At 45.8% G+C, this 16,500-nt stretch overlaps 1 protein-coding gene across 3 annotated transcripts in view; it reads left to right on the top strand.

Annotated features, from left to right (window-relative positions):
- LOC135368545 (cadherin-87A-like) overlaps positions 1-16,500 on the top strand; it is a 137,850-nt gene that overhangs the window by 79,507 nt on the left and 41,843 nt on the right. Inside the window, exon 1 of one of the 3 annotated variants that reach the window (XM_064601918.1) lies at positions 3,892-4,089. The exons of 1 other annotated variant lie outside the window; for it this stretch is intronic. In XM_064601918.1, the coding sequence (XP_064457988.1) occupies positions 3,986-4,089 (104 nt within the window). In that variant the 5' untranslated portion in view covers positions 3,892-3,985. Of the gene's footprint in view, positions 1-3,891; positions 4,090-4,820; positions 4,876-16,500 lie in introns of those variants that run through there. One more of the 3 variants, XM_064601921.1, reaches the window with a different exon arrangement.

Here is a 16,500-nt window from a genome sequence, read left to right as displayed (position 1 = left end):
AATCCACTAACCCCCCCACCCTGTTTCACACACCTTCCTGCTGTCCTCCCCTCATCTCTCCACGTCTGTACGCCGCTCATGGCCATAGTTGCTTCGCGGCGCTGACACGGAATTGAAAAAGCAACACTGTGTAAGCGACAATTTCATTCAATCAATCAATCAATTTATTTTACTCCCCAAAGTCCCATACGGACGTTACATGGGAGGAGTGGGTTACAGGAAGTGAGGAAAAAAATAGATAGAAAAATAGGCAGTGAAACAGCAACAACAAATGGAAACAACAACAACGACGCTATACAAGTACGTTACACAAGGTATCGTAAATGACGCAAGATTTATACACTGGAAATAGAATTAAGAAATTGAGACGGGTCAGTTATGGCAACGATGTGGGAGGTTATTCCTCTCAATGGCAGTCTTGGTGGGAAAAGGAATGATTCGATATATTCGAGTATGATATATTCGAATTTGACATTCGATATATTGTGATAAGTTGCGAAGACGTGTTACATCGCCATGCCGCAAAGCGTGCCACATATTCGTGGTTCGTCGATTTTTATTAATTTTTTTCTCCTAACTATTATCGACCTTTATAAGGCGCTATCGATAGACACTGACGGTATCGCAGTCATATGTAGCTCATGGACACTTCAAAACTTCAAATTGGTACTTCAGGGGAGATATATATATATATATATTTTTTTTTTGCCTATAAGCTGGTCACATTCAAGCAAACGCCTCTAAACTGTGTATCCTACGCGAGTGATCACAAGCGCCCGAGGGAGAGTAATCATTGTTTTCAAACTACGTCCAACATACCGGACCTGCTCGGGAGATGAATAAGTTCATACGAATACAGACTGCCAAGAATTGGCCGAAGGACAGATTCCGAAGGTTGCAGCACAGTCGTTGTGCAATTTATCGGACCCGGTTTCGTAGAGTATGGGTGACACCGCAAGTCTGATGACGTCACAGGCCTTCAACTTTTATGCCTCTTCCGGACCTTTTATCGGAGCGAAAGTCTATCCAGGCAGGTCGACATCGATTAAATATGCGGGCTCGCCCCTCAAGGTTGGACCGAGCGATGCCATTGTGCATAAATTACGATGAACAAATTACGCTCCTCGGAATCCTTTTAGTCAATTGAATAATGCAAATCCTCGAAATCGCTCGTTTACGCAAGACTCGAGGAGCAATGAGGCAGCCCCCGCCCGACATTTTTCTGAAAAATGATCCATCTATCACACGTCACAACACGTTTCACTCCAGAAGCAATGTCGACTGATAGAATATCTCTACCTCGAATTCCGCCACATCCAAGTGAAAAAATTGTAAATACATGCGAGGTGCGCACGTAAACTGCCTAAGTGTACTACACTTCTTAACTCCTTAGAAATCGAAGTCGACAATTACGGATGATTGCGTTGCTCAAGCCCAAAGCAGCTTCTGTACATCGAAGATGTATTGCAAAAAGGCAATTAATTACGCTTTGGGCCTTCAATATCGTCCCCGAAGCTGCGTCCTTCTGTCTTTTTTTTTTTTTGTTATAATTTTTAATGTAATATGAACTGTTCAAAGTTGGTATGCGTTCCGTATTACCATACCATTTGAAGAGTGCGTGTGCGTTCTCTACAAGCTTAGTTACGATTGACACGGTAGGCACATCACAGGCACTAGCGAGTGCTTGCAGACCGTCGGTACCGTCGACTTCGGAGTGCTGCGCGTTAATCGTAGCGAACGACAGTGACTCAGTGTGACTCAAAATTAATTGACTCACTGCTGCTGAAACGCAGGTGATTGTATCACGCTTTGCTAAGACTCACTGCTGAGGGTCATACAGGACTATTATGTACTCAACATCATCATCATCACTGTCTATGAAATGTGTCGAGAAAATTATATAGAAGTGTATTGTATAGAATAATAAATAAATCTTAAATTGTCTACGGTCAGTACCCATTGCCCTATATAGGATGAAGATTCCACATTGTATAGTCGATGAAATTTACAATATTACATACAGTTCGCTCACTTAACATTTCGCACACCATGTCTGCAATTTCTCAGGGTTGCCACGTGATAGTCATTGTAATAGCATTCTGCCGCAATTTCGGTGTCGAGTTGGTTCCCCGTGTCGGTATTGAACCAGGTGACACTTCGCCACGAATGCACGCTAAAAATTTCACTAATGTTTATGCTTTCACAACGCCATTGTAAAGGGCGTTAAGAAATCGACATAACCATACGCCATAATTGTCTACAAAAGTAGCAGCCGTGCTGCAGCTTCGCGATTATTCCACTTGACTTCTCCTGCCCATGACACGGTTACGGCGAGGTTATCGTCACGTATACGTTCCATGTATTTTATGTGGTGTACTCTGTCATTTTCCTCCGAGAGCTGAAAAAAAAATCGAAAGTCGACCACAGAGTCTTTCCCCAAAACAATTGATTCTTTTGGTGCAGCGCCGATCACACTTTTCTTGAACGCACGAACTGCGTCCTTCGACACGACAGGGGCGTGAGGTGACGAGATTCGATACGGACATATATCTGCTAGAGCAAGAGGACTCTATGCACATATACACTCTAAGAAAAAAGAGTAACATTAGTCCTTTTGGGGACTAAAAGCATTGCCACAAAAATTAGTCCCTTTGGGGAGTAAATGCACGGGAGTAAATGAATGTCACAAAGTGGGGACTACATTTCACGCTCTGCTCTAGCAGTACTAGGTGCATAATTCGTGTCCATGAATCATAATACTTTGAATTAAACCGTCAACCGTGATGATATGTCGAGTAATATGAAATCTTGCGACATGCATATAGGGCACAATTTCGCGAGAAAGAACCTCCGTTTTTTTCCTCTGCGAGGGTGGAAAATTGCTAAGTTAGCTAAGCTACACAGCCTTGACAAGATGGCGTATATGCAGGCACGCTGGTGGATGAACTCCATAATGTAACCCCGTGTAATGAACTCCCTGTTGAGTCGTGTGTTCGTGTCGTCGCTCTTTGTGCCCAGACTCAGGCTTTTACATTATGGAGTTATACAGCCTTATTCCATCAAATTCACGAAGAGCACATATTTACGTGCATTGTTGCATTCAGGAGACCATTTACGAGGGTCGGTGACTATTTGCAGTCCTGGGAAGTAAATTTCCTGGATAGGGGGACTAGAATTGGGGGGGGGGGGCTAATTGCAGTCTAGGGGACTAGAAGCTGCAATTACTTCCTGATTTTACTTTTTTTTTTCTTATAGTGTACAACCTTCCAGCAGGGTGTCTAATTCCGAACCCAAAGCCCCTGCAGATAATGGCCTGCTCGGTGATTTCCAAATATCGCCATTTGGCGTTCTTATCGATGACCTTGTCTTGTGCGAAAATGCTACTAGAAACTACCCTCAAGAACTACCCCGTAAAAACTACCATCGTGGTTGGTGTGAACGGCATTCGCGTGGAGATAGCTAAGAAATCACTTTCGGCCATCATCATTTCATCATGTCATATCATATATCATATCACTCGTGACGCTGCCCACATGAGTAGGCCAATAATAGCAAGCCGGAATCGTCACAACTACAACCACCGCCGATAAGAAATCGACATTTGGACTATCATTTACGATTATTACTATTTCTTTTTTCTTTTTTCAGATCAACTTCTCAGACAGCACAATGTACTGAAAGTCGAGTGCAATAGGGGTGGACGAGTAGGTGAAAGGCCTTGAACGCACTCCTGAAACTAAAGAAGATTGATAGGACACATACCGTCCACCCCTATTGCACTCGACTTTCAGTACATTGTGCTGCTTGGGTTATTCTATTCCAACACATTTACTCGTCAGGAACACTTACTCTGCGATGTGAAAGTGCAAGGGCCGTATCAAGGTGGTCAAGCAAAGACGTGTCATTAGTGGTGAGCTTGATGTGAACGTTGCAGTATTGGGCTCGAATCTTCTCGTGTCCTTCTTCATCCCTGACGACGGTTTCAATGCACTCGTCGAAAGCACCGAGGTCTGACAGCGAACCTTGGAAGAGGCCGTTCGGGTATTTGCCAGATGCGTCAATCACTGCAACAAGAAAGGAGGCACCATCGTAAGTGTCTTTTGCAAGGGCAGTGAGAGATACACGCGGCGTTACAAGCAGTCATTCCTGCTGACGAACGCTCATCACTTTGTATGAGCCGTGCCGTTTCGCAGTCTCCGGTGAGCAATGCGAATAACGTTAATTTTCGTTCTCCTCTTCCACGAAGAAGAATATATCTGAACAAGGAAGCACCTGGAAGGTCAAGTGAATGGCTGCTGCAATACCTACGACAAAGCACTGAATCGCCGGCTTTGTGAACCACCTACTCTTTTGTTTATATGACACAGCGGTGCCAGGTATACGCTGTCTTTAGCATGACGAATGCGCTTAGAGCGAAAATAACCATCAGCCAGTCTTTACAAGTTTTCTTCATTAGTCCTTTTAAAACGTGTTCATACTGGAGTGTTTGCACTTATGGTTATATGTACTTCCTGCGTTCTAATGCCGGGATGGCCCTCCCTCGTCGAAAATTTTACGAACGCAGCTTTTCTTTCAAGTCCGCTCTATCTTTTGACAGTCCAGTTTCACACGCTTTTTGAAAGGGCCCTTCAAACCGCACGGAAAGCAGCTATTACATCGACTAGTTATTGCATTTACGCTCTTCACATTTATGCAGTACATGCATAGTCTGATGGCAATTAGGACAATTAGTCGAGTTCCGGCATGTGTTATTTTTGTTAGACAGATTACCTTATTAGGAGCAACGCAATGACAGAAATGTGTTTATAAAACGCAGCTCACGTACCCTCATCTGCACAGAACCGAAGTTGTGCCCATCGGATGGACACTTACGAAGTAGGTGTCAAGCTTCCTCACTCATTGTCACTACATATATTCGTGTTGTTGTTGCCCAGTACAGACACACAACAGACAGATGAACACCAACAAACATGATTATTCAGCCGTTCTGTTCATTGCAGCCGCCTATAATTCCTGGTAAGATCTCAGCAAGCGTGCGTTTCTCATGCCAAGTTAGTTTACATCCCCTCACCTGCACAGGACGGCCATGGAACAGCGAGTCGCAAATTAAGTGAAAAATTACCTCACGCGTCCTCACTACATTGTGTTTGGTGTTGTTATTATAGCACAGAACCGACAGAACATATGCGCAAACATCAAATATTATCATTCACTCATACTCTTCTTAGCTGCAGCCGTATAAGCCTACATGCAATTGACGTAGAACTCCGTAACAGGGCGCGTTTCTCTTGCCAAGTTAGCTTATCAGCAGTCGGATCTCATGCTCAATTACGTGATAGATGTTGCAACACAACCTTCTGCAGACCTTGGACGTGGGAAATTGCTGCGACATAAAACTCAAGATCAACAATACAACTTGAACATGTTAACTATACGATGCTTCTTTCCTGAGAACGGATGCTGTACAAGACGCTTTTTCGCTCGGACTTTCAACTGTATATGAACCAACCATACAACTCCTTTTTTTCCTTTCTCTTTCTACGCAAATATTGGAGGCACGTAGCGAACCCTGTTATTCCATACGACCTCGCCGACCTCGTACCGGCGCCTTGCTGGGATGGTGATTATCTTTTTGGTTAATTAAAAGCACACGTTGACGTCAGAGCAACCTTAAGTGCCATGCTTTCGGAAGGCGATGCGATGGTGACGGTACGCAGATGGTACATACGCTCACTTTGGTGAACATTCTTTGCTTAATAGGTTCAAGAAAATACAGATGAGGTCATTGTCACTCAACAGGGAGATGTTCCTGGTCGGCAACTTGAGGGAGTCGTGTCACTTCCTGTGAATGAGTAACAGGAGAGTGATACGGTCTTGAAGGAAGTAATGTGCTTCAATGGCACTACGAGGAAATTTGCTCATTGCGCATACTAGCATCTGATACGTGTTCATTCATGTCCGTATACGATGGGTTGTCGACGAGGTTCATGACAGTAGGAGTATACCACGAGTCTTGTAGGTGTAGTTGGTTGCTTCTCGTGTAGTGGGAAATTTCGAGACAAACCTATGAAGCGGTGCCGGGACAGTTAAGAAATGTCGCTGTGCATGAAACGAACATGGATAAGGCTATAATATTCCCCATACACATTGCTAACGATGTGAACACTCTAAGAAAGAAAAAAAATCTTCCTACAATATCTCTATAGTAAATACACGTGCTTCATTCCGAGGCATACCTCCCTCCTCTACCTCCTTTGATGAGTGACCATTTCCATTTAGTGGTTCTGTCTGGGGTCGAATGAGGGGTAATACCAATATTAAGCTGTGGCTCCATCGTAGCACACGCAGAATAGAGGAATGTTGTAATTGGAGACGGGGATATCCAGGAATCCACAGTATAACGTTTGTGCTGAGGAGCGGCGCTACAACGGTGAAGGTAATGTTCGACACTATATGGTATAGGCTCCGCAGAAAAGTAGACAGGGGTGCAGCTTGGAGATTCATTAGGATGGAGATAAAAATGAAAAGATGTTGCCACGTGGTTGAAGAGGAGTCTTACACAAGCGGGACGAGTACATTTCGGGGAACCAGCAGCGCCGCACCCCGGTCTTGGATATGGAGAATTGGAAAAACGTTCAAGGCCCAAATATTTTGCACGGTTAGTAGAAGGTATCGGATCGATGACACGGAAGACGGCTCCAGCTATAGAACGTCTTTTGCTAAGGTAAACACCGATCCGTTTAGGATACACTCTAAGGGGGGGGGGGGAATGTCTAAAATGGGGAGCAGTCTTACAGTCTTTAGTCCCCTATAGATTGCAACTGTTCCTCACTTTAGCCCAGTGATCCTGAAACTTACTCCTCAGCACTGCAAATAGTGCTCAGACTTCGACTTCCCCTTTAGACCCCCAAAGAACTAAAATTGCTTTTTCTTTTTTTTTTTCTTTTTTAGAGTGTTACTTACAAGGCTTCTAAAGATAAGGTGCAGGAATGGGTGTGTACCGGCTGCCGCTAATATCAGGATGACTGGATGATGCATTTGTACGGCTTTGTACCTGGTAAATGTATACGAAGGTTATACGAAATTATTACGCCTCGTTATTGATTTCAGCACACAGAACTGCTTTATCTGAAACTTGAAGCAATGCTAGGGACCACGGTTGCGGAATGGGATCACCCATTCCATTCCATTCCTTTCAATTCCTCGGAATGAAAAGGTATGGCCAATTCCCACTCCTGGAATGGCTTGGCAACCCCGTTCCATTCCTTTAATTCCATCAATAAAAGAAAAGGGACCGGTAACCGTGCTGGGTAGCCCAGCAGTGCTACAGAGGAGATTGACATTACCCATCACGGAAAAAAGCGAAAAGACAAGGTTATTTCGCCTTTGACCGTGTGGCACCCAGACCAGTCCATTCCAATTCCATTCCAATTCCATTCCGCCTGCGAAAAAAAAAAGAAAAAAAGCCTAATTCCATTCCATTCCTAGGACAGTTTCCGCCACTCCATTCCAATTCCATTCCAGGCTCCGATAAATCTGGAATCATTCCGGAATCATTCCAACCCCGGAGTGGCGACACCGCAACCCTGCTAGGATCACGCCAGAGGTTACGCAACGCCTTGTATCCAAGCAGAGCAATCGCTATAGATCAAAAAGCTCCGCTCGGAAGTTACGGAGGGAGGAATCTTCATTAAAAACCGGTCTCTCCGATCGCTCCTAATGCTGGTGATATTACCTGGATGTTACCGCGCTTTCAATAGAACGCGATCAAAATGCAACGGGTGAACGGGAAACATAACGGTGTTACCGACCGTGAACATAAATGACTGTGTATTTTCCTTGCATTGGTGACGGTGGTGACGACCGTAATCGGGTCGCCCTATCCTCGCTTTGATAACTTCCACGACGCTATTGATATTGAATGAGAGCTCTTCTCATTGCGTGGACCTTCCAGGACGCCGTCACTGTGATGCCTGGGAAAATCTGCAACACATGCTTCTCCATTGTCGCCATCACCAACCTTTTCCGTTTTTTTTTTTTTTTTGCATGTGCCTGTGACGATGAGACACCTCAGTCGTCATCATCATCATCATCATCATCACCATCAAAACAAAGTACCAGTTGCTACTTGTTCGCACTCTCTGCATATCAACGCTTACAGCACTCCTCCTGCTTTCTTGAAATCCAATATTATCATCAAGCTCACGACGTTTAAAACTAATGCACTTTATCATCTTCAAAATCAAGCAAACTGCATCATCAATGTCGACTGCCAGATTAAATATACAAAAATTAGCGGTGAAGAAATGACACACTTACGTCTGGCAACCCACGGCTCAAAGTTGCGTAAGGCGTGAACCAACTTGAGCATTCCAACCCCACAGGCAGGCGACAGGCCCAGACTTAACGCTTTCGACGACAGCGAGTCATAATTCTTGTCGATCAAATCACGCACTGCATTTCGGATAAACGTTACTGTGTTCGTCTTCTCTTCGTCATTTTCTTCCTCAGCCGTCTCTTCTTCAACATTGCACTTGACCAGAGACAAGTTCCACAAAAGCAGGACTCCTATGAACGCTACACTCCACTTCGACATTGTGTACCTCCGCTTAGAACGATACCGATGGATGCTGTTCCGACCGGTGTGCAGAGACGGTCACCTAAGGTGCACGTGGTCAAACTGTCGGATGGTCTTGTGTGCCTGCACGGGTAGCTACACAAGTCTTACGCAGACCGATTCACCTTGATCGTGATGTTGTTTTCGTCAGTGGAGGCTCAACCCTTTAAAGAGAGAGGAGGTCGAATGCAGCATTGCGTCAAAGATCTTTTTCTGGTCGGCGAAAAACCTTCTGTTCTTTCTATTTTGTTTTTCTCGAGTGAAGCGCGCAGCTGGAACGTTGACCAAGGAGGCCGTGATTACGTCCACCCTTCTCACACTCCATCGAGCTCTCCCTTTCTGCCCGTGGGATCGGTGGACGTATGCAGAAAGAGGGGATTTCCATTTCGCGGTATTGCCTCTGGGAAGAGGTTGTTCCGCTGCCGCCGCACGGATAACAAACATAATGGTCTTGGAAGTATTTATTTTTTCATCGCAATTTTGTCGCCCTTTTTTTTATTCTTTGTGCGTTCTCTTGCGTGAATGTCATTTGATTTTTTTCTCTCTCTCTCTCTCTCTCTCTCCTATCGCTGCTGGTTTTCCTATGCGTAAAGTCGTCGATACTGGTTCCTGGTGGACCACATGTGTTCGGTTATTGTCGTTCGTTGTCTGATCTTGGCAGTGAGTACAGAGTCACTTTCCATCGTTTTCTGGACAGTCCAGAGTATAAATGCTTTCCTTGTGTAAGAAGAAGCCACTACAGTTATCCAACACGTGCACACGCATATGTACTGCTTGCGACACGGTTGTTTGAAATCGGCACCCCGTGGTTTATCCCATCTCAAACCGCGAGGTGTTGCAAGATCATTTATTTCGAGTTAGAAACGCATGCAGCATGTGTTCTAGCTTTAAGTACAATATTAGAACAACATTTTCGAGGGCACTCAAGGAAATATGAGCTGCAGAGCTACTGACACGCTATTTCAGACAACCGTGTCGCGAACAGTACATGGGGCGGTGATCTGATGGGACCGTGGAATTAGCCTTGTCTTTTTGTCGCACTCCCTTCATGAGTTTTCGCGTTTTCTCTTAATACGTGGTGATGAATGCCTAAAACGGATTATTCGTCAGTGGCGTTGCGAGTAATGCGCAGTTTATGCTACCATGGTCGAGAGCTTTAGCTGCTGGTAGATGGCTCCAGGACGTCGCGACTGCAAGCGTACTTGAAACACACGAAAAGTACGATCCTGTATATCTTCTACTAACGTCGCCCTTCCTGCGCTTAAGGGAAGCAGTCTATCCGAGTTCATGTGAGGGCCGAGCGTTGTGCGGGACATTCACCCGTATAGCCTGTGCTGGAGAGATGCACTTACGGTAGCTGCATGAGATAGGGATGAAGGTGCTTGTAAACGTAACTCGGCGTAAACCATGTGCAGTATAGGGAAATCAAGGAAGCTGCAGTTCAGACTCCGTCATAAGAAAGCCACGACTTCTAATCCACTTTTTGAATCACTGTAAACGGATAAGTAAAGAACTTGTGGGACGCGACACGATGAATCTTCAATGACACGCACTTCAGTGGGAACTTCAAGTTCATCTCCCAACTAATATGACAGCTAAAGGGAACAGCACCCTTGTGATAACCATGGATAGCACCGTAGCGCCATGTACACCGTGGAGTTCGAAGGTTGAAAGTGATGTAGGGCAGATCTTTCCCCATTCGACTCCGGAACCGCAAATGCATATGAGGAACCATATGTTATAGTAGGCGCATCGACGAAGTGTTTTTATTCTGCCCACAATACCGTCTCATAGAGCTAGGCTGAGCTATTAGGCTATTTTGTGGTCTATTTTTGAAGCGTGATGTGGGCAAGCTAACGCTTGTCCCATCCTACAGTTGGCAATACGAGTTAGGCTGAGCTGATGGAGGATATGTGTTGAGACTTCTTTTCCTCAATGGAGGAAGGGACGGGACGTCGGCCCTCACCTGAGGAGGCAGCAGGGCCCATATTAGTACGGCTGGGTATGCTAGTTGCTTCTGTTTAGGGACAAGGAGGCGATGTGTTTAAATGCCAGGAATGAAAGCAGAGCTGCTGTGTATCAACATAGCTCGAAACAGTGGATGGTGGCAGTGACCAAGCGCTGGCGGTGACCGAGGCTGGTGTTGCCAGCCGCGCATAGTGACGTAGCAACTCTTCGGTTCTTGAGAATGAGCAGAGGTGGTTCTCATGCCTCTTCCATAACTTGAACATTTGTTGCTCAAGTCGCTCAAGGGACGCCAAGGCACAATTTAACGCTCCTATAGCTAGTATTGTATCTGGGGCTTGCTCTGTTCTGATAAGAAGGTTGTAAAGTACTGTTATTTGGCTTATGAGGGAGCAGTGGACCCTGAGCATTGTTTCCGTAGGGTGACCCTCGGGAAACACACAGGTATCGCGACACGTTGAGGCCAGATCTGCTCTTGCGTAAGAGATCGCACCTCCGCAGTCCAAGATAGACTCTGAACAAGTGTAACCCCAGGAATCTATGGTCCGGTACGCGGCGTACTTCGTGTTGCCCACCTCATCATCATCCAATGTATGTGTGTGTGTGTGTATACTTCGTGTTGGCGCCGGGACATTACGGACAGGTCCTTGTTGTACCTCGTAGATCCAATTTTGTCGTTTTCATTACCAGGCCGTTTGCTCCGCTGTCAACTCCTCCCTTATGGACAGACTTTGCCTGAATGGCTTTCACTCTGCAATTCCGACACCGGTTAGGGAACACCTCTACAAGCTCCTGTTCCAACTGCGGTATGGTGGCAAACATTCAACACGCCCTGCCGACTGCCACGCATAATTCGGAGACAGCAATACAATCCCATCGCATCAGTATAGCAAGCCTTGCCGCAATCTTAGGCCCTTGCACCCTGCGCGGCGCAGGCAGTGCCCGCACTGGTATCACCAGTTCTTGACGTCCACCGTACAGTTCAGCGACCTTTGCATGTGTTCGGAAATATTAACTACATCGTACTACATCACGTGTGGTCGACTGGGTGAACTGCCAACCCCGACAGTTACGGTGCCTCTGAACGTCCAGTATACTACTTGCTATGTTGATGCTGATGTTGACGAAAACCACACTTGCTATGTGTTCTGTCATGTGTGCGTGCGTCTATGTATGTCTCCTCCGCCATCGCAATCATACACTTAACCCACATGCACTGAGGTTGTTGTGTTTGTTACTTCATGTCTGCACATATGGAGTTGAAGCTTCCTTAGATGTCAAAGCATGAACGGCAGCATCACAGGTTTTTTTCAAGTGACGCTTCTACGAATACTCTGAATCTCCTCTCTGAAGTAGGCATGCCCGAACGGTGTCTGTAGGGTACAATGAAGAGGACGCTGCCTGTCCCAGGCATGGTTTTGTCCTCAAGACAATGTCTGTGTCCAGCTACTGCTTTAACTCGGACAGAAAATGTCAAAGTTAAAAGCTTCAACGGTAATCTCTTGAGCGCTATTATGTAGTTGCTTTGTTACTAATGTTTAGCACGTCAAAGGTACACATGGCGGTATTTTGAAAGGACAAAATTTTCCAACGTATCTCGTCGATTCTTTATGTGATTCAGCTGGACTCTCACCCTCTCACTACGTCAAAATTGCTTGATCCATGGCCAAATCCATCCCGGAGGACACCAGTCCAATCTCCGGCGCCGTCTCGCTCATCCGGGTTACCGAGAGCTTGCCCTCCCGTCGCAACTTGGCGCTGAGGTCACGCCTGCGCTGCTACGACTCCTTCAGGAACCTGGACTCTTGTCTTGAGTATTTAGTTGAGTAATATTATAGTATATATATACATACAAAGGAAAAATAGCTAAAGCTCTATGGCTACACGCTGGACATATGTTTACAATTTGATCATGCACTCCCAGCCGAGTACAGCTGTTTCGTCCTACTTGGGACTCGTCAGCCCGGCGTAGGGAAGTGACACGATCCCAGGGTCGGCTCTAACAGTGCGTCTCGGCGAGACGTCAATGTTCCACGGTGACGGCGCCACCTTTGGAGGCCGCAGTGCAAGCCAGCAAGTATATATACAAAGGAAAAATAGCTAAAGCTCTATGTCTACACGCTGGACATACAGGGTGTTTCAAAAAACGTGTCATTCGGACTTTATAAAAAAACGGGGCGACGTAAAAATACGGGGTAAAGGGCACTTGTGTGGCAACTGAATTTGGAATCTTGCAAAATTATTTTCATTTGATTTTAATTAAAGTAAATTGAATTTCTTTAATTGAACTCCAAAATTTCCCAAGTCACCATAACGTTTTTTTTTTTTACAGAATTTGAGAGCCCGTAGCGAACTTAGTCAGATCCACTAGGAAATCCGCTCGACATTGCAGATGGAACTGCCCAAAAAAAGTCCCGAAATTGAGGCTTCAAAGTTTCGGGTATTCAACGGCGCACGAAATCAGAGGCAAAGGTTCGAGGAGATGAGGACTTGCTCCTGCCCCCATGAAAGATAGAAGGTCGAAAAAAAAACAGGGCGGGAAAAAAGAGGCGGAATCATTTTTGTTTGCCGCTTATCAACGTATGGTGGAATGCCACCCGCCTTGTTATCGGCGCGTCTTGTGGTGCACGCGGGTCCGGCGATAAACTGTTCTAGCTTCCTGGGGGCAGGAACATGTCCTGCCCAACGCGCATCTTTGCGACTGATTTGGTGCGCCGTTGAATACCCGGAACTTTGAAGCCTCAATTTAGGGACTTTTTTTGGGCAGTACCATTTGCAATATTGAGCAGATTTCTTGGTGGATCTGACTAAGTTCGCTACGAGCTCTCTAATTCTGTAAAAAAGACGTTAGGTTGACTTGGGAAATTTTGGAGTTCAATTAAAGAAATTTAATTTCTTTTAATTAAAATCAAATGAAAATATTTTTGCAAAGTGGAAAATTCAGTTGCCACACAAATGCCGTTTACCCCGTATTTTTCCGTCGCCCCGTTGTTTTATAAAGTCCGAATGACACGTTTTTTGAGGCAACTCATTGAGGCAATGAGGCAACTCATTATTCATTTCACCACATTACCACCAGCAATGGGTTAGAGAATCGCCCCTGCCAATGGAACTCCCCAATCATAATCATAGTTGTTGCATGTGATGGAAGTTTGCAATGAAGAAAACGAGAATGGCTAATTACGAAAGTGCCAGGCAATTACCCACAGAAATAAAAACGTACCGTTAGAAAGAGAGAGAGAGAAAAAAAACGTGCGCAAAATACCCGGATACCTTCGGGTTATTATGGCACTTAACGGTACTGTGCTCGACAGGTAACTGAATTATTTACCAGATCGTACTCACAGAAATCGTGACCTGCGTGTTCAAACGAAAGTGCACCCATATACTTCCTACTGGTAAGAAGGTTCTTGTTTCATCTGCATACATAACTTATGTAGTGCAGTACAGACCCTTGCAGAAGTCTTAGAAACAAAGCGGAATTCTGTCGGTTACACATCTCTGTAGTAAGCACGTGCCACAGAAATGCAGTGATGTCTTGAATAAGAAGTGCGACAGGGCCTTGGACCGGTTTGCCCTTGAGCGTAGGCTCGATTGACCTCAGCGGCTGCAGACAGGAATCGGAAGTGCAATGTTCGTCATCGTCGGAGCAGCGATTCCAGAGGCACAATCCATTACTCTCTGTGACGAAGCAGTTTGTTTCATTTTATTTTTGCGAGGAAAATTTTGCGGGCAATTATTATTGTCCTTCCTTCCGCCTCTAATCGGCTACCAGTTCCTTTTCTTTCTTTTTTTTTAGCACATTATGGCCCTTAATAAGAGTCAGTTTATCTGGCAGCGAACAAAGAGCGTGCTTGTGTTAAACTCGGCCCAACTCATCTTGGCTTAAACTAGAAGCGAGTCCGCAGAGCAGCACTTGCTTTCGCTTTCGTCACTTCTTTCTTCCTCTTCGTGGGAATTCCAACATCCTTGAGCTGCCCTATTTTTAATCTGTTGAAGCTCAATTGTCCTGCCTGGTTTTCTGTCAGTCCCAGGGCAACGTGCAACGTATAGTTATTGCAAAAGATTGAGTAACCGTTAGCCGCCTCCGGCCATTTTGAATTTCAGTACCTTGTCAATAAAAATATAGCGAACGCTTTGATTCCTGAGTCAAAACGAGAAACCATGATGGTAAAGAGATGCAATGACTGACCAGGCGATTTGGAACCTTTTCTCCATTACAGCTATAGATGTGATCGTATGTAAGTAAAATCGTGCCCGCACTCGCGCCGCACTCGCAGATGCACCACTCGCAACTGCGACCGCGGCGTGTGATACGGGTACACCTGCTACACTATACCCGCGGACACAGTGCGGGTACGGCCACGTTTTACCCGCAACCTGCAGCGATACCGAATTTCTACCCGCAAATATGAAACATGCGCGGGTACTTACGGGTAACCGGGTGCGTCCTTGTTTATTTCGAAATCAACACACGTTCTCGTTTAACTCTGTGGCTTATCTATACGTTTGCGCCGCGAGACGAGAAAAGACGCAAGCATGTTCGCTTATTGCAAATTATTCCGCTTCTTCTGTTACTCAAGGCCAGGCGCGAAGATCGAAAGATGAGAGCTTACATGAAAACAAGCGCGTCCTTTACTTGCAATCTGTTCGAAATGGCGACTGATACCAGTCTGAGGTTTTCCCCTCCTGCTTGAGTCTCTTACCATTAGGTTAATCGCTTGATTGATTGATTGGTAAAAGAAAAAATTGAGATGAGATTAATTAGACAGTAAGAGATAAGTGCGTTGGTTCTCACGAACATAATCACAGAGAGTTATTTTTTGTGCAAATACGCTACTCCTATAAATAAACATAGCTGACGCATATAATAAGGAATACTACTACGTCATTACGGCACTGAATGGTCCGCTATAACCCTCCTGCACAGACTCAACATAGCCTTCACTCTACAACTTAAGCACAGACGGTGGCGTGTCGAACATTCAGGACGTCCTTATAGGATGTACCTCTATGAAACAGAGAGGTCTCGTCAGGTCTTTCTGACAGGGTTCTTACACAGTGCAAGAGAACGTGTTTCGCGATGCTCGCGATGTCAGCCTAATCTGTCCCGACGCCAGTTCTTTTGCCTCCCTCGGAGGTGTTTGTCCACAGCCAATTCCGTCCGACCTACGATCCTGTCTGGTCTTCCGAGGTCCATAACGGAGGCTATCCCAGAACTAAGCTGTTCTGTACACGTGGACAACGTACGCATATGAAGCAAGTTCTGGCCTATGAAAGCTTCAAACTCTGGACGCCTACATAGAGCTATGTAGGCGTCCAGGGTTTGAGAGCTCTGTCAGTCGTAGTCTTGAGTGATTCATCAGAGCTTACCAGGAGTCATGCAACGCGTAACTCCTGGTAAGCTCTGATGAATCATTCAAGACTACGACTGACAGAGCTCTCAAACCCTGGGCGCCTACATAGCTCTCTGTAGGCGTCCAGAGTTTGAAGATTTCGTAGGCCAGAACTTGCTTCATGCTCCTCGGTCATGTTTCATGGAAAGGGTTCTCGCACCCGTGTCGTCCTACTTCGTATATTCTCATTTCGCCTAATGCTTCTTATCAGATTATCTCCCAATCCCTCGCCGTGTTCCATCCCTCAGAACTGCGCGGGGTCCCAGTTCGCCTAATGTATGTGCCATGCACTCCCATTTCGCCTACTGAGGCGTACGTGTCACGTGTCACGCGCCGTGGGCCTGGCTATGATGCAGAACCGCATCACCCTGCTTTTTTACGCGACACTTGATCACAACTGTGTCCAGACTGCACACAGGCGACGAGCGCCATTCCCCGCTGACGTCAATGAGTGATAGTAATGCCCTCTTGCTGGCAGTCCCATTTCGCCTAATGGCAGGTTCCCCTCTCGCCCTCTTAATT

Source organism: Ornithodoros turicata, chromosome 9 (genome assembly GCF_037126465.1).
Source record: "Ornithodoros turicata isolate Travis chromosome 9, ASM3712646v1, whole genome shotgun sequence".
NCBI lineage: Eukaryota > Metazoa > Arthropoda > Arachnida > Ixodida > Argasidae > Ornithodoros > Ornithodoros turicata.
Note: the sequence above shows the minus strand (reverse complement) of the source record. Positions and strands in the feature narration are given on the sequence as shown.